Source organism: Harmonia axyridis, chromosome 3, assembly GCF_914767665.1.
Source record: "Harmonia axyridis chromosome 3, icHarAxyr1.1, whole genome shotgun sequence".
NCBI lineage: Eukaryota > Metazoa > Arthropoda > Insecta > Coleoptera > Coccinellidae > Harmonia > Harmonia axyridis.
Genome location: NC_059503.1, coordinates 34,465,392 through 34,489,819, shown reverse-complemented (window position 1 = coordinate 34,489,819; position 24,428 = coordinate 34,465,392). Strand labels below are relative to the sequence as shown.

The window sequence follows — 24,428 nt, the reverse complement described above, 5'->3', positions numbered from 1 at the left end:
TGCCTTAAAGAAATCAGCTCTGCCAACCAACATTTTTCAATGCAAAAATCACTAAATTATATTTATGGAAATATTTCATTAATTTCAATGAAAATGCAATGAATTAGAGAAAATAATGTATAATACTCGTACAGAAGGCTCATTCTACCACTCGTTCATTCCAAAACTCGCCACTTCGTGGCTCGTTTTTGAATTTTGAACTCGTGGAAGAATATCAATGCCTTCTGCACTTGTATTATAAATAACTAATCTGAATGTTTATTTGCTTCTCGTTTGATAACTTTTTCAGTTTCATGCATGTCGTTTGCGTTTCTAAGAATTTTGGACCAGATGTTGTTTTACGTTCTTACAATCAACTTTGATTCAAAGTCGGAAAATTGGTTTTGCAATAATGACCAGACGGAAACTTAGTGCGGATGAAACCAAACCACATCAGAGAGATGTTGCGAATTTCTTTAAAATTATTGAATGCGTGGGTTTTCCCGAATCGTTCATCAATATCGAGAAACTGGAAACGTGACCGAAAGACCGAGAAGTGGACTCCCAATATCTACCACTCCTGCACATGATTGGTTTCTGACTGTTTCTAGACGCGCGTTCAGCAGAAAGATCGGTAGCGCAAGTAGCTGCGCTACTGATGGGGTGATATGTATTATGTATCAGTTTGGTAACGTTAGTATTCTCTGCTGGACGGGTTGCTCCTTTTCTTGACAGCAATAGGTCCTGTGGGTCCTCCTTGAAGGTTTCGTAATGACTAGAGATAATTTTCTGTTATAATATCGATTTTTATTTCCAAGTTTGCTTGAGGTATTATTAGTTTTTTATTCTTCAATATATGGGAAATTTATTCAGAGTAACATTTCAGAATGTCAATAAACCCTATATAACTAACTACTAACTACTATATGTTTCAGTTTCCGTTATTGCTATATTTGAAATTTCAATTACGCCCCAAAATCATCATCACTCATCAACTGTCACTAATGTCAGTTACTCAACGTGTTACCAAAAAGTAGCATAAAATGAATTCGATACCATAGCGACCACTCCGTAGCGGAAACTGATAGAATGCATTCAGCAGAAAATTCATAGAATATTGACAACTGTTCCACAACTGTTGAGTCTGCTGAAGGCGCCCAGTGTTTTGTCTTTTTGATGAAAGGAGACAACTAGGTGGTCCTTTTGGGGGAATGTCTGATTTTTTCCTGGCTTCGTGATGGAAATCACAGTAGCTCTCTTCTATCTAAATGAAAAATAATTAAAAATTCAGAACTTTATTGCATATTATACTTGTTCAACGGCGTTGTCTGTCAACCGTTTAAAGGTCTGGTTGGAGATGTCATCGGCTTCGCTGAGGATTCTCCTTCTTAGACCTAAGATAATTTTTGGTGACCCAATTTGGCCGTATTTGTTAACTTTTGTGAACACAGAATACTGAGTAAAAGTAGATTAAAAATTCATCCATTTTGATTTGTCTACTATCTCATACATGGCAATTCGTTGAGAAGGTATTTGGAGGTTAGGTCAGAGACAACAAGGTTAGGCTTTCATCCAAACACTGGATATTTTTCTGTTTTCAACAAGAACAACAAGATTATAAATGACCTAAATAATTTGTCGAATAGCGAATTTCAGCCGTCAGAGGAAACATCAACTGTGAACGGCAAGGTTAACGTCGAATTTATGCATCCAGGGTCACCCCCAAAAGAGTGCGAGTGACGATACACTTCATAAACGATGTTCCATAGAAAAAATCATTTCGTAGGTTAAATCAGATGACAACTTATACCGGGTGACTCAAAAGTAAGATGCATAGAAAACTTGGTGTGTGAAGTGATTCGATTTTGTTTCAGATTTTTTGAGATATCCACCTGTTACTTTGGTTTTCAGCTTAACAAGGTGGCGCCCTTCAAAAATTTTCAAATTTCCGCTATCTGTCTGGTGTCGTTTAAAAATGAAATACTGATTTTAGGCACTGCAAACTTCCACAATAAATTACAATTCAGTTCCTATCAAATTTTCAATGAAATGAATGGAATATAATGACAGACTATAAATGAATATAATGACGAGCATAGAATATAAGATATTATTGTTCTATACTTATTGTTCACGAGAGTCGAGAAAATTTCAAATGTAAACGATGTATGCGCTATCTGAAATAGACGCGATCTCTCGAAATCAAGTAGGTATAAATCTGAAAAACCTCCCGTTTTGTCTGAAAGTTTTACAGGTATAAGTAGACACACCAGGTTTTCTATGCATCTTTTTCAAAAGTACTTTGACAAACATTTGGACAATTTATATTAGAATGTTGTGAGGAATTACCTCCTGAAGTTTGTCAAAGTGAAGTCAAAGTTTGAATCACCATGTACACTTATTCCTTTTAAGTATGTAACACTTGTAAAAAAATATTTTTCACTAATGGAATTGCTATTCGACAAACCTATATCCATGCAACAAACATTTCGTTAGTGAAAAAAACTTAACTTTACACACTAGTTGCATAATTAACTATTTTGATTGATTAATCGAAAGTTGATATTAATTGAAATTTTTGTGAGTTCCACTCTCTGGTTTATAGACGTAGAAGGTATAACCTAGGTCATCCTATACGATAACCAAATACCGACTCATGGATACATTGAATGACTTCATGAAGGTCGATATGAATGGAAACAATTTCAATTTGTTTGGCATGTTATTTACTTCCCACATATAGTATTGTCTTGAATGAATCATTAAGAAGATTGGGATTCTCGAAATAAGTATTTCTATTATTTGCATTATACAGTGTGTATCAGTCTAATAGAATGAATTTGATAATCAATTAATTGGACGTTTTCGAAATTTTGGATTAACTCGGTTTTACTTGATGGAAATTCATTTTAATCGAAGTTGAAGGATAGTTATTATTTTATTTCAATATTTTTATTATTTAAATAACAATTGTTGTTGTTCTCTTGCTTCTAATGAAGCCCCTGTGTATCATACCAATTGTTATATACAGGATGAGTCTTTGAGTATTGAGTAGTACATATATTTCAACCATTGCTGAGATTCCTGAGTTCAAACGAAACATTTTTTTCTTTACCATTTTTCCGATTCGGCTCGGTTGATAAGATACAGGCTGTAGAAAATCAATAAAAATATAATTTTTAGTTATATCTCGTAAATGGAATGGAATCGAAGGAAATGATTTTCGGAATACAGTTTTTTATTGAAGTAATAATTCGAATCAGAAAAAATAGTCGAGAACAAATGTTTCTTTTGACCTCAGAAATCTTCGGTTGAAATATATGTACAAGTGAAAGACTCACCCTGTCTAATAATAAAAAGGGAAATAAAATAACCATCATTTAATCTCGGTTTTCGAAATAATCGTTGGGATATGTCAATTGGTATTCTCAGTGGCCCATTTCTTATTTTTTTTTTGTACAAGTGTGTCTAGTAACCCTTTCCTATATAGGGTATTCATATTTTTAAGAAAATCACATCGGAAAAAGATTTCCTGTAACATTGCCAGACTGTGGATTTTTTACCATAAAACATCAACAATTGGTTGTCAAAACTAAGATGCATAGAAAGCCTGGTGCGTGCACTGATTCGATTTTATTTCAGATTTTTTGGGATAGCCTACCTGTTGCTTTGGCTAGAATGTACCAGTTCTGTGAGGTGTCGCTTTTCAGCATTGTTCGAATTATATTAGTACAAGTTACAGTCCATAGGCGTCAAATCAGAACCGTGGGGGGCAATGAATATGACCCCTGCTAAAGGATAATTTTCCTCTGAATGGCAATTGGGGCTCCAATTTTTGCACCAATTGAATTTCCATGATTTAATTCTGAACCCCTATGTGTTCAGATTCAGTTTTTTTAGATTTTTGTGCAAAATGCATTGGAGCGATGATCTATGCACATTCAATGCACTTGCACGATTCTGCATGGATACTTCGGGATCATCACGAACAGACCAATTAACCCGTTCCACGATTTATTCCATTTTCAATAACCTTGGGCGGTCGGGATTTGGTTGATTTGGTCTTCAAACTTTTTTCTTGAGTCTTGGCGCATCATTTGAGTGAAGATGACCTCAAATATTGGACACATTTCTTCGCGCTATAGACGTGAAATTTTCATTTTTGTAAGAGTAGCATACGCATATCGTTCGATTTTCTCTCAAGAAACGTTCCATAGCGAACAAATTCATAATAGGGAATCCCCCTTATCGTTGTGTTCACGCAGTAACCTAAACAAATAAACCTAATTTTTGTTCGATATACCAGTCAAAGAATAGACATATTGGACAAATTTGAACCCCTCCTGAAGTTGCACCTGCTACAGAATACAAAATTTCTAAATCAAATAACTGTTTATTCGTGATTGTTCACTCCCAATGCTCTCAATATGAATAATGAATATCGACTTGAATTACTCGAAGTTATTGACTAATCATGCATTCAATGTTTATAAGCTGTGATCGATAAATAAGTTAATTAGCTTGATCTTGAAATTATAGTGACCTGGGCCATATTTTTTTACGATTTGAAGGAAAATTGATGGTAATGAAAATTATCACTTGTAAATTGACCTTCTGTATTTTATATTGTTTCGATTCGGTCTATTTTTGCGCGCTTGTTCAAAAAGAACATCAGACTACTATCATTGCATCAAATGTTCGTTAATGTAGGTTTTCGAGCAGTGGGTGGTCTTAAAATATTCCGTATGATCACTGATGAAGAATTTGTGGTCAAAATTAATTCTGTCTGTATGTTTCCGAATGCAAGATTAATCCGAAATGTGCTATATTCTTTAAATTCTCAGCGCAATTATAGGGTCTGCATTAGGGCTGCCGCCAGACATTTCGGTGCCCCGGAAAAATAAAATTTCGCCGCCCTTCATGGACTGCTATTAAATTGTTATGTTTTGTTATTCACCAGAAAAAAAAATGGCGGCTGAAGGCTCTGTGGAACAGCCATTCATCACTAAATATCTTTCGATTTAATGAGTTACATATACAGGTGTTCCACATTAGGGCTACATTCCCAATTTGTGTGGAAATACTGCTTTAAACTTACCGTTATTTCGATATTTCATAAATTGAAGAGTCTTTAGAAGAACCTAAAAACTTCGAAATTAATGACATTTTTGAAGTGAATACAGCTAGAAGAACAGGAGGTAAGTATCTACAGACTTTTCGATGATAATTGGGAATTCTACTAGGCGTTCGAAATGAGACAATTCATAGATAACTTATATTCGTTAATATTGGGCAAAATCAAATAGCACACATTTATTCAATTTCTCATATGCAGAGAAGTTTTCGAAGATAATGAACCTTGCTACCAAATAAAAAATAAAATACATGATGTAACATTTGGAATAAGCTCAATATCAACGTTTCATCAGGTCATTAATGAATCGTCTCATTTTCGAAATTTCATTCAAGTATCTTAGTTCCAAGTTATAAGGTTTTTCCGAAAACCTTTCAATTTATGAAAAAATTGAAGGTCCTTGAAGAAGACTTCGAACGAATGAAGAATTCGAATAAAATTGGGTTCATTTCTTCAATACATTCTGAAATTCAAATAAAAAAACGTGGTGTTTCGTAAAAAAAACATGACCATTTAATTTTTTTTTGGTACACCCTGTGTATTTCCACACAATTCGAGGATGTAGCTCTAATGAAGCCTCATGATACAGAGTCTAAAAAAAATTCAGCGCTTACCTATCTGTAACAGAGCATCACACCAATGGTGATGCACTCTGTATAATTTAGCGCTTTCGAAATGCGGGTTCTTGAATTTTCTTTGAAAGAGCCTCTGATATTCCTCTTAGGAAGTTTAATATCAAATTGTATTTTTAACTCAAAATCACCTTTTCAAATTTACCAGTGGACGTTTTGTGGATTTCGACAGTATTTAAAGGCGCATTTTAGAACCTATTTGTATTTTCATAACTAGTTGAGAGCGCCTATTCGATTTCTTCAATAAAATTTACGCTTGGCAATTTTTAATTTTACTACTAAGAAAACATTTTTGTGTAAAAAATATGTCTTGTTTTACTGACTTTGCGCCCCTACAATTTGGCGCCCCGGCAAAATGTCCGGTATGCCGGTCCTCGCGGCGGCCCTGTCTGAATATTACAGTTTATTATTTTTTTTTTATTACATTAAATCTACAAATCAACAAGGTTATTCCCGTAGAATATAGGATTCAATCTTCTTCTTCCATGCATATCCAATAATGGATGTTTGCGATAACATTTTCCATTTGTTCTTTATTTCTGGCGGTGTGTATCAATGACTGTACATCGCGTAGTTTTGCCCATTGCCTGATGTTTCGCAGCCAAGACATTTTCTTCCGTCCGATTCCTCTTCGACCTTCGATCTTGCCTTCAATTAACAAATGCAAGAACTGATATTTCGTGTTTCGAATACAATTCAATACACTCAACAAATTTCAAATAACCATCACACTGTCTCAAATATATAGGTAGGTTGTTGTATTCGTTCATACTTGAATAAACAGGAGACCTTCTGCTCAGTTCAGAATGTACTTTCTTGAGAAGAAATTTATCCCTATTTCTGGTATTATGTTGATGCAACCCACCAGATTTCTCCAGCAGTATATCATTTTTGACAAGATTATTATTAACTTTATGGATTAATTTGTACTGGTTGAGACTAAGTATATTTTGTCGAAATTCATCAATTCTTTATGTATATCATCGATGAAAAGAGTTATTGAGAAATTTGTCTATGTCTTTTCTACACGGAAAAACAATTAAATTTTTATAACCCACATCGCCAAAATTCTTGGATCCCCTTATGTTTGTCGAATTGAGACACCATTAATATAAGTCAAGAATTAGGTCACAAAGTACATTTAATTAGTCCATTCAATTAACCAATGCAATGGCTGAATTTCAATTTAAATGAACAAGAAAAAAAAATTGTGCATAATACCAGAAACTGAAATGAAGAAGAAAACCACTTTAGAGCGAAAAAAATGCATTAATATTCGGTCTGTTATGTCCTGTTCTGTAGTGAAGTGTTAACGCGTCTGTGCATGGAAGCAATAAGGGAGTTAATGGTGTCCACTGGAATGTAGTTCCATTTTTCTTGGCCACGAGTGTGAGTTTCTGGAGGGTGCTAGAAAGATAATTTCTGTTTGAGATTGCTCGTTTAATAAAACTCACAATAAGTGCTCAATGGGATTCATGTCTGGAGAATTTGCAGGCCCCGGTAATATTTGTATATTCGCAATGTCTAGTGCATTTTGTACTGCCTCCAAAAACAATACTGATTCTCCTTAGTATGAAACGACTTCTCTAGCAAAAGGTAGTCTTTCGTGTTGCCCTGACCCGCTCCAAACTCTGTATTGCCAACTATCACTACCTAAACCAATTCTGGTTTCTTCCGAAAAAGAACATTTCGACACCGAGCCAAAAGCTCGTCTGTGTTCCTGTGCCCAATGTAGACGAGCGCTATGTGTCTGGGAAGTAACATAGGTCTCTTTGATCGCAAATTGAATCTATCATCTCTGCAGTATTGTGGTACTGGAAATTAAGAGACCAAACGTTCTTCTTAAATGTGTTCGCACAGCCGAAAATGTTATGCGAGATGTTATGGTTCGATTTCGACGTACATATCTTGCTAGATACCGATCTTCTCTTGCATTACTTACCCTATGACGCCCAGTAAACGCTGGCAGTTTCCTGGTACAAATGCAATATTCGAATAACTTAAGTGCGAAGAATCCTTAGCCTGTGCGCGATTAGATGATTCGAAAGGCCTTAATCAGGAAAACCATCTATTCTTGCTCTATTCAACACTGACAATCTATTGCCAGGCATAATTGCAAAGAAAAACTCTATAATCACTTAAACACGCTAAATCGATATTCGATATCAACCACTTTTAAAACATCGGTATGTAAATTTGGAGGAAATAGTTTTTGTATACATTTCTGTATGTGTAGCATATGAGGAAGAAATAAAGATTAAATGTGCTCAAAACCATCCGTGATAAATATCCGTTTTACAATTTACGTGTGAGTTCAATAATTTTGGCAATATGTGTATCTTTTGGAGATGGTACTGATTTGTTCAGAATGTTTTTGCAAGGAGGGTAGAAGAACTGCCAGGATATAATTTTCGAAAAAATTGTAAATTTCAATAAAAAAAAGTCAATTTAATTCAAACTAGACAAATTTGCCTGTAGAATAATTCGGTACAGTTTTTTGTTGATAGCATACTATATCGAAAAGGAAAATTATTCTCAAGCGTTATTATTTTATTTTTATATCCCGTATTGTTCGAAAGTGTAATGAATTATTACATTGTGTTGGAAGCATATTATCGTTATTCATAGACCAGGAGGTTTTGTCAGATTTGTGTTGATGAAATTGAATTAAAATTTGAAGACAAAATCTACAGACTAAATTTCGTGAAGAAATGACTGAGATGAATTGTGTTCATATAGAGTATAACAATTCTAAACCTCGTGCAAAATTTTGTGGAGTCAGAACCATAGAAAATTCAAGCGGAATATCTAAAAAGAATAAGGGAAGCGTTTACGTGAATTAGGAGCATCCGAGGGATAGCATTTATGCGCCAATATGCACCCTTGCAGTTATTATTATTATATACAGGTATTTCGAAACAGCAGATTCAGCGGTGTAGCTACTCATTTTTGCACAAAATTTCATGCAGGTTTATCATTCAATTTTTATATTCTTCACATTGTAAATCGTAACGGAACGTTTGATATTGATAAGAATAAACCAACACTCTTCGGATCGTTTATCTTGGCAACCTGATATGCACTATCAGTTATTATTTTCTCCCAGTTGTCACTTGCTGTAGATAGACGTCTAGCCGCTTTGACAGTAGAATTTAATACGGGTTTTAGGGATGAGAGTGAAGATGAAAAAACTTAATTAGTATCGTGAATTTTGGCTAATCATTGTTGGTAAGCAAGTTGAACAATTCGGCTCCCAGTTGAGAAAGCAAAAAATCCGACCAATTTGAAGGCGGAGACTTTGACAAAAATTTAACGAATGATTAAACTGAGGGTGCGATTTTGGTCAATTTTGAGGCGGACTTGAGATGAGCCAGTCGTCTGAAGTTACGTTTTTGAAGAGAAGGAAGAAAAAATTCAGAATAAGATTATAAAAGAACTTTCACGTCGGGCGCGAAACCGGACTTAGAGCAGAATAATTTCTTTTGAGTTTTTGAGTAGCAGTTATTTTTTTTAAGAAAACAAGACTCAGTAGACAAGAGATTGAATGAACTTTTAGGTATTTGGACAAAAGAAGGAATTGTTCCGCCTCTAAGAAAAGGGGGGTAATGTTACGAAGAGCTTAAAAAGGAATTATAATACATTTTAGATTTGGTGGTTTAAGCAATAGGTTTAGCTCGGAGTGCGCGAACCGGAAGTGAAGTTATTTAAAAGAAATTACACGACTCTTGTGAAGTTATACAAAAAGGGGGTTTAAACTATCATATATATATAAAGGACCTATACGGATGATTTACCGCGATGACCTATTAGACGTTTATGGAAAACTAATCATAATCTTGTGCTGAAAATTTGCATGTTGGGGTTTGAGATGATGATCTTTTTCCCTAAAATACTTTCAGATCTCTACAACTCCTACTTCTACTTCCTCATTTCGAATGGCATACTCAGTATATTATTGTATCATTACCTATAGCTTTTTCGATGAAAATTTCAGCAATACGCCATACCTTTGTTAAAAACTCAACAGTTCATGAGTCAATGGGGTTCTTATGAAAAAAATGGTGATGATGGGGACTCATAATTTTTTGAATATTTCTGTAGAACGGTTTCTTTCGAAAAAATTGAAAAAATAAAGAAGCCTTGAAGTACCTACGTGTATCACACTTGAAGTTGATTATGTTGACGAAAAAAGTTGAATTTCCATGGTATCTAAAAAGAGCGAAGAAAATCAAATAAAGTTTGACATATTTCATAAATTTGGCGCATTACGTTTTAGGAGGTACATATTTAAGTTGTAGAATTAATTGTGAAATATGATGAAATAAAATTAAGGAGTATACAACTTCGACTTCTACTTCCTCATTTCAAATGGCATACTCAGTATATTATTGCATCATTAGCTAGCTTTTTCGATGGCAATTTCAGCAATATGCCATACCTTCGTTAAAAACTCAACAGTACATGAGTCAATGGGATTCTTATGAAAAAAATGGAGATGACGGGAACTCATACTTTTTGAATATTTCTACAGAAAATTTTTTTGCGAAGAAATTGAAAACATTGAAAATATAAAGAAGCTTTGAAGTACCTACATTACATGTATCACACTTGAAGTTGATTATGTTGACGAATAAACCTGAATTTAAAAAAAAAAGTTTTTACTGAATGGAATTGGAGAGTTTTCCCCGTTTGACGTTATTCCAATTGAGAAATGGAATTTCCTTTGACAACCTCTGAAACCCCAGTTTTGTTCATAGTAATTACTCTCCGCAGAACTGTAATTTAACGACACCGTATTATATAACAGGTACATCGTGCCAACATTATGATAAGAAAATTCATCCAATTAGATTAAAACAACTAAATTGCTGTAATGAAAAGCTCATATCGATTTGTTTCGGTGATAAAGTAGTGGTCATTCGGAATCAATAAATACGCCTTACCTCATTCTATAAATAAAACACCCATACACAGTTATACCGCAGATTTGGACAGTGAAGAGAACTAGGGATTAGGGGTTAATAGAACTTTTGGCATATTCTGCTAGGTATTTTGTCTTGAAGTGTTTGTGGTGGCAATGAACCTGAAAAATCGAAGATGCAGATTTCTGACAAGGGTACAGGTTCGTCAGTTTTTCTTTGGTGGAGTTCATGATTTAGGTTCCATATTTCAGGTGTGTATTATGCGAAATTAGTTAATCGCAACTGGTTTCATGGATTTTTACTGACTTTTTTTACTTTCTATAACTCACCTCCAAATAACAGAGATATATTTTCATTATTCGCATAAATTTGAAAATATACAAACTAATGTACAAATTTATGGCACTTTGGGAGGGGGTCTGTGATACATAATAGGCATTCTGCATATAGTATTTACTATTCTCCTTTCGAGTGCTTCAATAACATTCAAAGGTTGTGAACTATTTTCACTACTAGATAGAATAAATTTTTATTCGATTTGAAAAAAAAAATGGAGATAAAAATTGATGTATATAGATGAAATAGATTGAAAAGTTGGGGGAATAGTTATTTGTTTCACAACAAAGTAGTAGATTTGCTGCCGCGGCTGATAGTTCAGATAAATTCATCTAGGGCAGTCAATTTACTTTGCTGCCGAGTTGTTCATATAATTTTTTCTCCGATTGTTTACAATGATATGTGTAGGATATTGTATTTGCAAATTATTTCGATCCCCACAATCTTTTTATTTTTACTGTAGTGACAAATTAGGACAAAATTTTATGAAATCTCAATTGTTGTATTGGTTGATTGCTATGGAAATGTATATGTCTATAATAACTATAGTTTTTCAACTTAAATGAATGAAATGTTTTATTCCCATTAAGAATAATCATTTTGCTGCCTAGACTGAAAAAGTAATACTTTGCTGATTGATATGTCTCTGCAAAATTAATATTTGCTGTCATTCGGAGAATAAACCAATTTTCATTTGATTTGATTTTCAAAGATAAGTTTTGAAATGTGTAGAATCCGAAATTTGCATGTTAAAATCATCTACTGTTTCCTTCCAGGAAACTTTGACTTTGAGAGTTGGTTCGTATTGCGGATTGATCGATTAAATTGAAGAGTAAAAATGAATTGAGCACTGACATGAAGTCAGAAAATTTTGAGTTCTTGTTCATTCATGTACCAATTGCGCACTCGGACCACCTGCATATACAGGGCGTCCGGGAAAATGTGGGAAATCTCTCGGATTCAGATGAAACATAAAAAAATAAGATGACTAGTTCCCATAATTTTTTCCTAGTGGCCCTCCCTACGAAGATACGGCCTCCTAAATGACGTCACTGGAAATCCATTTTAGTGGAATAAATTTCAAACTACTCAATATAATTTGAAGAAAATTTGATATGATGAACAGTCGTAAGGACCACTTAAAATACTGCCCTCAAATTTAAATTAGCTCTTTTAGTTGAACAGGGGCGGAGTAGCAATAAACATTCATTTTTTGGACATTTACGGGTCTATGTTCATGGGACTTTTTTCTTAAAATGATTTTCGTTTGTTCCTCCAATTTAGGAACATGTATGTTGGTACAGATTATTATAAGTGAGGATTGTTATTTTCAAAAATAAAATATTCAAATAACTTTGCATAGGTAACAAGTTTGGTATGAAAGCCGGCATTCATTTACGTTTAGTTTGTTGAAATCAAATGTTACTATTCAAGTTGACGTTATACTATTAATTATTATTTGTGCACAAGATCAACCATTCATTAAAGAATAAAGAATTGAATTGTGATGCCTATGCATCGTGCAACCCAATGATCTAAACAATTCTAAATGGACCATCAATTAATTGAGATAGCTAAATTGAGAAATGAAATATAAACACGCCTAAAATATGACTGATCTTAAGAACAAATTATGAATTATCATCTCAAACGTTAATTTAAAACGTAGGTAACAGTATAGATGCATAAGCACATATTATTTATTTATTTTTTTATTTTTTATATTTTTGTGCACAGAGGGCATAAATCCGGAATGCTGGGTTTTAAATTAGTGGTTTTCTTTTTAGTAATTTCGAACCAACGTATCGCGATCGAGAATTTTGCGCTCAAATATAAAATATTAATTTCAAGTTTCATGTAAAATTTTATGTCGTCCATGTCGTCAACAGAACTAGTGAAAATTCATAAAGAATATTGGTACAAATATATTAAATAAGGCAATAGATTTTTACGTGTTAATATCAACCACAATTTTAAATTTCGTGTTTAATTAAGTTTTGATATCGAAGTAAATGAGAGACAGTGTCTACAGATCTAGCAGAGTTGGAATTGCGTGCCGATGTATAATAAAAATTTCAAGTTTTATGCAGAATTTCATGATGACCGCGTCACCAGAACATAGCAGAAGAAAAGGCGGCACTCGCCTTTCAGGCTCGTGCCACAATTCTTCTTCCACTCGTGACAAAAATTGGACTTTCCCACTCGTTGCACGATATGCTAATTCTCCACATGTTGCACACCATACTTTCCCTACAATACCTAATGTACCTGATTCAATTCAAAATGGCATTCGTTGACCAGTATCTATGCATTTCTTGCGTTTCCATAGAAACGACTTTTCAAAAGCCAAATTTAATTGGTCTATCAAGCGAGGTGTGGGCAAAGTGCCGTGTGGAATAATATTTCACACAGTATATGAGCGATAGGTATACAGTTCTGAAATTCAGTAAGTTATGAAGGATATGCTACTTTTTATTGCAGTTATAGGAAAATACCCTTTTCTCACTCGTGTGTTTGCTCGTGTCACAAACTTCCACACTCATGAGAAAAAATGAACTATCCCTCTTGCACAATATACTATTGTATGTATATTATATTGTGAAAAATAATCACTCGAATGTTACATATGGCGAATTTCAGGAAAATTGTATCATTAGAATTTCTCATCTAGATAAATAATCGAAAACAGTGATATACCTAATTAGAAATATCATCTTATATATACAGGGTGTTTCATGGTTAACTATTCATAGCTAATCTTCGGGTAGAGGACACCCCAAATCACCTATTGTCTACGATGCCTATTGGGGATGATTCCATATTTGCCGAAACTCATAAATTTGGAACCACTCAGTATCTTTTATTCATTTTTGACGAGAATATGTTGCATGCATATCCCCTAAGAACGGTATAACAAAGAAACATGGAATCTAGGCCATCATCAGGAAAATTTCTTAAGTCGGAAACATGTCTGTAAAACACCCTGAATTCGAAATTCCTGAGAGTAACCTCTAACCTAACCTAACCATACCAAGGTATCTAAAAAGAGCGAAGAAAATCAAATAAAGTCTGATATATTTCATGAATATTGCGCATTACGTTTTAGAAGGTACATATATTTGAGTTGTAGAATTCAATTTGAAATGCGGTAAAATAAAATTAAGGAGGATATTTTGGCTACTTAGATTGTGGACTTTTGGATTGGTACACATTCAATACTTTTGTCCACTTACGACACTTTATATTAACCAAACAATCGCTAATAAAAAGGCAGGGCCGTATTTAGATACAATTATATTGAACATTTGCCTAAAATGAAAATATCAGTGCGTGCTATCATAAAGAGAGAGAACAACTATACTTATAAATGAGAATATTGAAACAAGCAAGAAAAAGACAACAAAAATAATGAACTATTTACTTACAGCAAATTTTTTCCGCAAGATACGGTGTATATTTGTTGATTTAATATACAGTGTCAAGATTCCAGAGTAAACAAAACTGTATTAAATATGCACCAATCCAATGGTTCGATATCTAAGAAGCTCAAAACCCACCTTAAAAAATCCTGGGCTCTTCTTCCTTCTTGGCCCCCTATTCATGAAAGCTGGCGTCGCCACTGCTATGTACGTACATTTAATAATGAAACACCCTATATACACTAAGGCGGTGTTTTCTCGAAAATTTTATGAATACTCCAGCTTACTAGCCTTATATTTTTAGTAGAAGTGACTCATTCAATTTATTCCTTGAATATTACTTCCTACTGGTAATATTACTCTGAAACTTCCTCAGTTGATTGTTTTCAGTAATTGCACTAATTGTCTTCTTTTTATTGTAGTTTTCCGCCAATTATAGATATATGAGTTTGTCGAGGTTCTACTATATTAGCGATAACGTGAAGTCAGCACATATGACATTTCTTATCAATAAATATGGATAGCTTCAACTGGAATATTATTCTTATCCAACAACTGTCAATCGTTCAATTTTTTTCTGAATAACGCTACTACCTATGTGATGGTCTTGGATTAGAAAACTGAGAAAAGAAAGTTGAATATTGACTACTTTAGACCTATGTTGTTTAAGTAGGAATACATTTTTTCAGGTGTTGAAAAAACCTTACGACCATGGGGTCCATGTTTCGCAGCGAGGAGATGTCCCTCGCTCAATTGTTTATACAGCCAGAAGCAGCCTACTTTGTTATATCTGAACTCGGAGAAACCGGCACTGTACAGTTTAGAGATGTGAGTATTTAAATGTTCTAAATTGATCCTATTAAATTCCATTTCTCTCATATATCGTTCAATTGAAATATGTACCAACTAGTTATTATTGTGAATACTTTAGGGTGTTACAAACTTTATCTTTAGCAATGCAATTATGGTGCTAATCAACTCAATGAGAACTCATGCACTACAGTTCCGATTCATTTCATTTTTCGAGTCAATGTTTATGTATAAGTGTTCTTTTGGAAAACAAACTTAATTCCAAAAAATAATAAATTTAATTTCACTAATCAAACCTTGAAATTTGTAAAATTTTATAATGTTTTGAAGAAATGTTTTTATTTCTAATAAATCTTGTTATCTCGTTTGTTGATATTCTGTGCTCGGTGTAAAAAACTTTCAAAAGAGAAAAGTATCATTTTGCAATTAATTTTATATACCTACTACATTTGGAAACAGTTTGAAATCATAAACATTCCACCGAAGATCGAATACATGATGACAACTAAACAAACTCAGTACGGTTTGGAAACAAATGTTTATGTGATGATCTTTGATAATCACGACATCGCTCGAACCTAGCCACAACTGTTTTGACGAACTCGTGCTTTTGAGATTTCCTGTTTACATATACAGTCCATATATTCAATGTTTCTTCCTTGAGTTATGATTAAAATCTGATGACAAGAAAGTACATATAATAATATTTCATTTTTTCGTTTACTTCATTTGATAAAAAACTGCTTTTTCATTGCGGAGATGCGTTGTAGCTACTATTTTATGTAGAGTTGAGGTGAAAAGTATTCTTAGACATATTATAGTGTGAAAGAGTATTCGGATGACAGAATTATGTTTTAATAATTTTGACTTGTCCTATACCCAATATTGGGTCCAACAGGATCAATAAATCATTATTATTTTTATTATTATTAATCTGAACAACCTCTATTTCAATTTATTCTGTTCGTAGTTGAATGAAAATGTGAATGCTTTCCAAAAAAAATTCGTTACCGAAGTAAGAAGATGTGACGAGATGGAAAGAAAACTGAGGTATATTGAGGCCGAAGTGAACAAAGATAAGGTCAACATCCCAGATGTAAGGGAGCTTCCAAGGGCTCCTAATCCAAGAGAGATAATAGATTTAGAGGTGCGAATTAAACCACGTCAAAATACAATACAAGTTGAGATTCTTATTATTAAATATTCCAAAGGTGATTCACGATTATGCAATTGAATCTTTGAAAAGATTCTCAGGAATTTCAAGTAATTAAAAATACAATCAAAACAGATTTATACCTTCTTAATATGACGAACACGATCAATCATAAAAAAATTCACTCAAGTATTTGCATTTTTACTTCGATCAATGTAATTGTTGAGTTTTTTATGTTTGATATTGAGGATTAATTGAGATCATTTTCAATGAATAATAACTCAAAATCCTTTCTAAGTTGTTCTAAGTAATCCCATGTAACATAAAAACAATTGATTCCAAATTAAGATTATGATTTTGAACCTGTTGGCGCAGGAGTAGGAAAATGAATAGTGGTGTAGGATTACTTTGACCAACTGTTGAATATTATTGTTCGTCAAAAATTAGTCTACAAAAAATGTTGAACTCATTTCAAGACACAAAACTTGACTCATTGGGAAAATCAATTTTTATAGAAGTGCATAAATATGTAGTAATCTCACATTAATCAATTAATTAAAGAATTCTTCTTCAAGGCCCATCTAGAGAAAACTGAAGCAGACATCAAGGAGTTCTCGGAATCAGCTGTGAGTCTCAAATCAAACTTCTTGGAACTCACCGAGCTGAAACACGTTCTGGAGAAGACTCAACTTTTTTTTAATGAACAAGACGACATATCCGGGGGACTTGACAATAAGGCTCTTATCACTGAGGAATCCCAAACTGCCTCAGGAAGGGGTAGATTGGGTTTTGTAGCTGGAGTTATAAAACGCGAAAGGGTACCAGCTTTCGAACGGATGTTGTGGAGAATATCCAGAGGAAACATATTTTTGCGGCAGTCAGACGTTGGAATAGCTCTTGAGGACCCTATAACTGTGAGTAGAATGGATAATCTATAGCTAGATATTTTGGTTTCTGTGGTTGGACAAATATAATTATTGTGTTGATAAAAGTGGACTAACGTTGGAAAGACGATCTATGTCATTTTAAACACTTTTCTCCTTCTTCTTCTTCTTGCTTCTGGCGAGTCACTATCGATGTGTGTGGCCTGGCGTTGTAGCGAAGGAACACACTTCCTCTCCTATTGTCAAAGCTGGCCGCTTCTGAGCCATTGTTATCTTCAGATGGTCCAATTGTTGATAGTACAGTTCCGAGTTAACACACAATAAAACCTTCCTGGCCGTTTCCGACGGCTCACTGCGTTTCGACCAAGAGCGTTTTCGCTGGCTTTCGTCGTAAGTGATCCACTTTTCATCAACAGTCACCAATCGCTTCAAAAATGGGTCGATTTTGTTGCGATTTAGCAGCGATTCGCAGATGGAAATTCGGGCCATGACGTCTTTTTGAGGTAACTCGTGTGGTACCAATAAATCGACCTTCTTCTTGAGACCAGCCTTATGCAAATGGTTCCAAACGGTTTTTGGTGCAATCTTTAGCTCTTCGGCAATCAAAAGAGTGTTTACATGATGGTCGGACTCAAAATGTCCATGATTTTATCGACTTTTTCGACAATTGGCCTTCCAGTGTGTGGTACATCTTTGAGATCGAAATCACCAGAACGGATTCAATGAAGACAAAATTGCTCATGATTTGCTGTTACAGTATCAGGACCTCATATACTATTTATTTTTTCAGTCGCTTGTCTTGTATTCTCGCCTTTATCGAATACAAACTATAAGAAAAAAGCGTATTTTCTGTTTGCTAGAATCAATATTCAACGCCCGTTCCAACTTAACTGAGTCAACTAATCACAAAACTGGCAGAAGTTTTTGTAGTACGAAATCTCATCTTTCTAACGTTATTTAGTGGAACCTGATCGGATTTATACAATGCGGATACAGACAACTAAAGCCATCTATTGGAAAAATAATGGTTATTTTTTTACTTCTTCTGCTTCCTCAGCCCATGTTCATCCATTGTCGGATATAGGCCTCGTCCAGGTTTTTCCATGCTGTACGATCTGTTGCCAATTTCATCCACTGTTCTGACGTCGTCGATCCATCTCTTTTTAGGTCGACCCACACTTCTTGTTGTCCCTCTTGGTCCCCATAGTATCACTTTCTGGGTCCTGTCTGGCCACATGGTCGATCCATTGCCATTTTAGGCTTGCTACTTTTTCAATTACATCTGTAACCTTGGTTTTATCACCTATTTCGTATTTAGTCCCTCAAGGCGGCTCCCAGCATTATTCTCTCCATGGCTCTTTGTGCAACTCTCAGTTGTTTTGCTGCTTTTAGGGTAATTGCCATGGTTTCCAAGCCATAGGTAAAAACGTAGGTAAACCTTCCTAAAATAATGTTAGAGTCGAGATCTTTTTACTACACCTAATAAATTGGGTAGGCATTAAAAAAAATTATGACGTCACTCTGTAATAATGAGTAAAACTTGTATGCTATAAGGTTGTTCGTAAAAACCAAATTTGACCTATCCAAGCGTTTCGCTTCAAAACATTCGATAACAGACTTATGAATTTTCTTATTTACATTATCTACACACTATATAGTTCTGTGGTCCCGCTCAAATTCCAAAGCTCTCACCCTCTGTTTTCTGGTTTTCTCGAATATTTATGGTTCATTTTAGAATCTTTGATTTCAGGGAAACGAAATAAACAAAACAGTATTCGTTGCCTTCTTCCAAGGAGAACAACTAAAGTCAAGGATTAAGAAAGTATGTGCTGGTTTCCACGCTTCTATGTATCCATGCCCTAGTACCATCCAAGAAAGAGATGAAATGTTAAACGGTGTGAAGTTACGTTTGAAGGATTTAGAGATGGTGAGAATCAAAGCCCTCTCAACGCGAATTCTATCAACTGATGTTTTCAGGTGTTGAACCAAACCCAAGATCATCGTCAGAGAGTTTTGGTGAGCGTGGCCAAGGAGTTGCAAAACTGGAGTATTATGGTTTCGAAAATGAAAGCTATCTACCATACCTTGAACTTCTTCAATGTTGATGTGACTAAGAAATGCCTTATTGGAGAGTGTTGGGTAGCTACCAAAGATATCGGTATTGTGCAGAAAGCCTTAGTTGATGGTTCGGTAAGTCTTCATTTGATGCAATTACCTCACCAAACTTCAAATCAAAATTTTCCAGACTGCCAGTGGTAGTTCAATACCTTCATTTATGAATATAATAGACACCATGGAAAACCCACCAACATTCAACAGGACCAATAAATTCACCAGAGGTTTCCAGAATCTGATTGATGCTTACGGTGTGTCATCTTATAGGGAGGTTAATCCAGGTACCTTTTCAATACAAGTTTGATCCAATAAAAGAATCCTCAATATTAATATTTTTTCAGCATTGTATACAATCATCACCTTTCCCTTCCTCTTCGCAATCATGTTTGGCGACGTTGGTCACGCTTTGGTGATGTTTGGCTTCGCATTGTATATGGTGTTAGCTGAGAAAAAACTAAGTGCAATGAAAAACAAAGGAGAGATCGTAAATATCTTCTTTGCCGGACGATACATCATACTACTCATGAGCATCTTTTCCATGTACACCGGATTCATCTATAATGATATATTCTCCAAGTCTATGAATATATTCGGTAGCGGGTGGAAGATTGTTTACGAGTACAGAAACGTTTCAGGAACGGAGAAGGAGTTCGAATTAAACCCAACTCATGCTTTTAAGGGTTCTCCCTACATTTTTGGCGTGGATCCTATATGGCAGGTTGGTTGAAAGAAATTTTTCCACTCTTTGAAAATCATTCAGTTTTTGCTTCATTATATTCCATGAGGAAATATACTTTCTCCTCTATTATTTATCTGTTACATTTTTCATTTCAGATGGCGAAAAATAAAATTATCTTTCTCAACTCTTACAAAATGAAGCTTTCGATCATATTCGGAGTGTTCCATATGATTTTTGGAGTCTGCATGAGTATTCCTAATTTTGTGTGAGTTAAACGTTCATTTAATTAAAGAGTGAAAAACAAGTTTTCAATAAATACATTGTCAATAATGTAGCGGGAATTTGTTGGTCATTATGAAATTTTTCTGAAGAAACACGTTGCTAATATTTAAATAAGAAGTATGCATGTTGATGGCAACAGAAATCCGCGTCGAAGACTAGGATTTTCTGCATCTGCACGAATCCTTTTTGTTAAAAAAAATATTATGTAGATACATTGCATTGTGTTTTTCGATTTTTCCACAAGAAAAATTGAATGCCCGAATGCTATTTGACAAGACTATTTCATGAGACCATAATAACTTGTTATCAAAGGTATAATAATTTTTGGTGACCACAGTTTTTAAGTTTTGCTGCGGGTAGAATCGAAAAAAACTGCTGACACGTGCATTCATATAGTTTTTCCATCTAGAAACCGTTCGTGATTCGAAATTGAGCGCTTCTGAAAGCTTGAATTTTTGAAGCCACGAATGACTATTACAATTTTTTGGATAATTATTTTGCAGTTCAAGTAAAAAGTGTGTCTACCGTCCAAAAAAACGCTATAAATATCTTGAACGTTAAGGACTACCGATCTCAGACAATAATTGAAGTTGTCGCTGCGCCTCCTCCAAACTATTGTTTTCGATCGGTAAAATGTCCTTACCGTTCTCGATAATTAATATACTATTATGCTCACTAATGATACAATCAAGACACAATTTTCAAATGCATTGTGAGGCATTGATTTCAGTACCATTATTCGTTCTGTTTTCCATTGATTGAAACGGTTAGCTCGTATTTTTTTTCCGAAGAGAAAAAGTTCGACCGGAGTCGATGTTGATTATTTGGCTAGAAAATCTTTGCCGTGATCAAGAATCTATGAGTTTTTTTACAAGTTTGGTCTTGTTCATCTAATTATATGGCATTCACAGTACTTTAGAAACTCATTTGGGATGAATCGAGCGAATGGAGCACTGTGAACTAATGACAGATAAAAAGAGTTGAAAAATGTTGTTGAAGGCAGAACATTTGGTGAAAAACCGATCAGCATGCAATTAAACTGTTTTGTCCAACACTTGTGTTTTAAATTATGTTTTTCCATGAATAATCACTATTTCAGACACTTCAACAAGAAATCTGACATCCTTCTTCAATTCGTGCCACAAATAGTCTTTCTCTGCTGCATCTTCTTGTGGATGGTGATCATGATTTTCATCAAATGGATTAAATATGCCGCTGACGAGGATCTTCCAAGTAATATTTTAATATAAAAAGATATAAAATAAGTGGAACTTCCTTAGTTGCTACGAATAAACAAACAAAGAGAAGCATATATACCTAGCATATAATAATTCATAATGAATTTTTGTTGTTCTGAGTAGTTGAATATTTTTTTTTTGAATATCCAATTCGATCTTCTATCACACATTGTTTTGATTGGTGGAAGATTTTCATTTTTATCATTCATCCAAGTAGGCATCCAAAACGGCATGCCGCTAGAGCTCGCACCGAAACAAAAATGAGAAAATCTCCTCAACAAACCTTTGATCTATGCGTGGTGCTCCTTTGTTGAGGTACACTTAAAAATGGAGACGTTTATTTCTAATATCACACAACTATATTAAAGAGATAATGAACTGAACCTAAACCTACACCTCGAAGAAGTCTTACATTCACCCAATAATCTTCGAGCAACTTATGAAGTTTCACCTCTAGATTATAAAATCACCTACTATTTACTTATAACAATTTGTTTGAACTTAGTTAAACTTGGAACATCATGCGCACCATCTGTACTCATATACTTCATCAACATGATGCTACAGAAAGCACAAGAGGCTCCAGATGCTGGACGTCGGGATCCAGACCATCCTGAACTATGGTGCGATGCCTACATGTTCGATTTTCAGCATACACTTCAAGTTATCCTCGTCGTCGTGGCTCTCTTGATGATACCAATAATGTTGTTCGGGAAGCCTATCTTTTTCAAGATGACTCACGGAAAGAAGTCGAAGAGAAGTAGTGGTGTAAGTTCCAATATTAAAAGCAAAAACATGGTCTGATTCTTGAATGACTCAACATCAGGCGATTCAGACCTATTTTGGCCTGGTAAAAGAAATGTTTCATTAAAAATACAAGGAAAGCACTGAAGTGAATTCAGAAGTTTTTTGCGCTTGTCCAAATTCGTAATAATGTAATTTTCACAATTTTTTTTTGAATCAAATATACTTAATTCAGTTTTCTAAACAAAAATCTGAAAGCGAAACTTTAGGTCTGTGAAATTTCATGATAACATAGAATGACGTGTTACTTTAAATACATTGTCGTTTACAATTTTTTTTGCAACAATTAACTTAATATTGCATTTTTTCTCATCAGCTATCAAGAAACGGTGGTGTCCATCCCGCTCAAGATCAAAGCTTAGAATTAATAAAAATTACTGAATTCAACAAAGAGAATTCTGATACCAATGGCCGTGGCATGGTCGATAAAGATGGTAATATTACCAATCAAGAAGTGGAAGTAGCTTTCAGGCCCCTACATGTACAAAAAAAAGAAGATCATGGGGATCACGAAGAAGAGGAGTTTGGAGAAATTATGATTCATCAAGCTATCCACACCATAGAATATGTTTTGAGTACTGTGTCCCACACTGCCTCTTATCTTCGTCTATGGGCGTTGTCCCTTGCTCACGCACGTAAGTTGAATTCTTCTCATGATCTTCAATTTCGTTAACTTTGTATATGTATTTTTATTGCTTACATATCATTTACAGAGCTTAGTGAAGTATTGTGGAGTATGCTCTTCAGCAAAGCCTTTGGAACAAATGGCTATATAGGTGTAGTAATGATCTATATACTGTTTGCTGCATGGGCATTCTTTTCTGTAGCCATCCTTGTCCTTATGGAGGGTTTATCAGCGTTTTTGCACACCCTAAGGTTACATTGGTGAGTTATCTATATTTAAAATTTTATCCCTTGAATTCAATTTTCATTTTATTTTCTAGGGTCGAGTTTATGAGCAAATTTTACATGGGAGAAGGACATGCTTTCCAGCCATTCAGCTTCAACATGATTTTGGAGACAGAAGATGAAGAATAGAGATAAACATCGATATCAGTACGATTTTAATAAGCACATAGAAAAATTTTTATTCAGATGAGTTGTTTTAAAATATAGATTTTCCAGTTTTAAATGCTTTTTTGTTTTTTCAAAACCTGAAGTAACATCAGTGAGGATTGGTTGAGGTATGGCGACAAATATATTTAATGAGGAAAATATACTGCTCCACAAAATTAGAGGAATCTGATAGTTTTGCGACTGTTTCAAAATTTTCCGATTCTTGTGCACCAAATGTTCATTTATGAGAAATAAAAAGTTCACTTCCTTATATCTGAATGATTTTTTTGCTACTCGTTTGAAAACTCTTTCAGTTTTTTGGCGAATTCTTGTTGTTGTTTGCGTTTTCAAGAATTTTTCGTAGTTTCCCGACTCGTTCGTCAATATTGAGGAACTGGAAACCTGACCGGAAGACCAAGAAGTGGACGCCTAAGAACTCCCACTCATGCAAAGGTCGGTTTCTGACTGTGTCTACACGTAGAGAGCTTTTGAGTTCTTGTCGAATTATGCAACAGCGGCATTTGAATGCTTCTGTTGTATTGGTTTCACTTGATACAGTTCGTCGAAGTCTCAATCTACATTCACGACGACTTTTCAAAAGGATTCCTATCATATCAAAATCATATGCGACTTTGATTGGAATGGGCTCATTGCGTGAATTGCATCCATCAATGGAGGTCTGTATTGTTCACGGATGAGTCGAGATATGAACAGTTTTCTGATAGTTGGCGTGTTCGGGTATAGACCCAACATCTGGCGAGCAGAAATCGTAGATTGATTCAGGAAGTTCATCCGTCCAGAGGTGTTAGAGTATACTGATTGGGGAGGCAACTTACAGAATTGTTGTTGCTTGATGCTACCACGAATGCGCAAATTCACATAGAGCAAGTTATCAACAATATCATTCCTTTGTTTGATGCTGCCATTGAGCCAAATTTCTTAGTTTTGGACGATAATGCGTCACTCCATCGTGCGAGAATTGTCG

General features: G+C 34.7%; 1 protein-coding gene across 2 annotated transcripts in view; it reads left to right on the top strand.

Moving 5' to 3' along the window:
• LOC123674951 (V-type proton ATPase 116 kDa subunit a1) overlaps nt 1-23,519 on the top strand; it is a 34,109-nt gene extending 10,590 nt beyond the window's left edge. For both annotated transcript variants that reach the window (XM_045610135.1, XM_045610136.1), the window contains exons 2-14: nt 15,112-15,250; nt 16,203-16,379; nt 16,961-17,299; nt 19,020-19,196; nt 19,247-19,459; nt 19,515-19,665; nt 19,726-20,102; nt 20,219-20,328; nt 21,445-21,578; nt 22,089-22,351; nt 22,704-23,022; nt 23,101-23,272; nt 23,332-23,519. In XM_045610135.1, the coding sequence (XP_045466091.1) occupies nt 15,134-15,250; nt 16,203-16,379; nt 16,961-17,299; nt 19,020-19,196; nt 19,247-19,459; nt 19,515-19,665; nt 19,726-20,102; nt 20,219-20,328; nt 21,445-21,578; nt 22,089-22,351; nt 22,704-23,022; nt 23,101-23,272; nt 23,332-23,425 (2,643 nt within the window). In that variant the 5' untranslated portion in view covers nt 15,112-15,133 and the 3' untranslated portion in view covers nt 23,426-23,519. The remainder of the gene's footprint in view (nt 1-15,111; nt 15,251-16,202; nt 16,380-16,960; nt 17,300-19,019; nt 19,197-19,246; nt 19,460-19,514; nt 19,666-19,725; nt 20,103-20,218; nt 20,329-21,444; nt 21,579-22,088; nt 22,352-22,703; nt 23,023-23,100; nt 23,273-23,331) is intronic.
• The last annotated feature ends 909 nt before the right edge of the window (nt 23,520-24,428 follow it).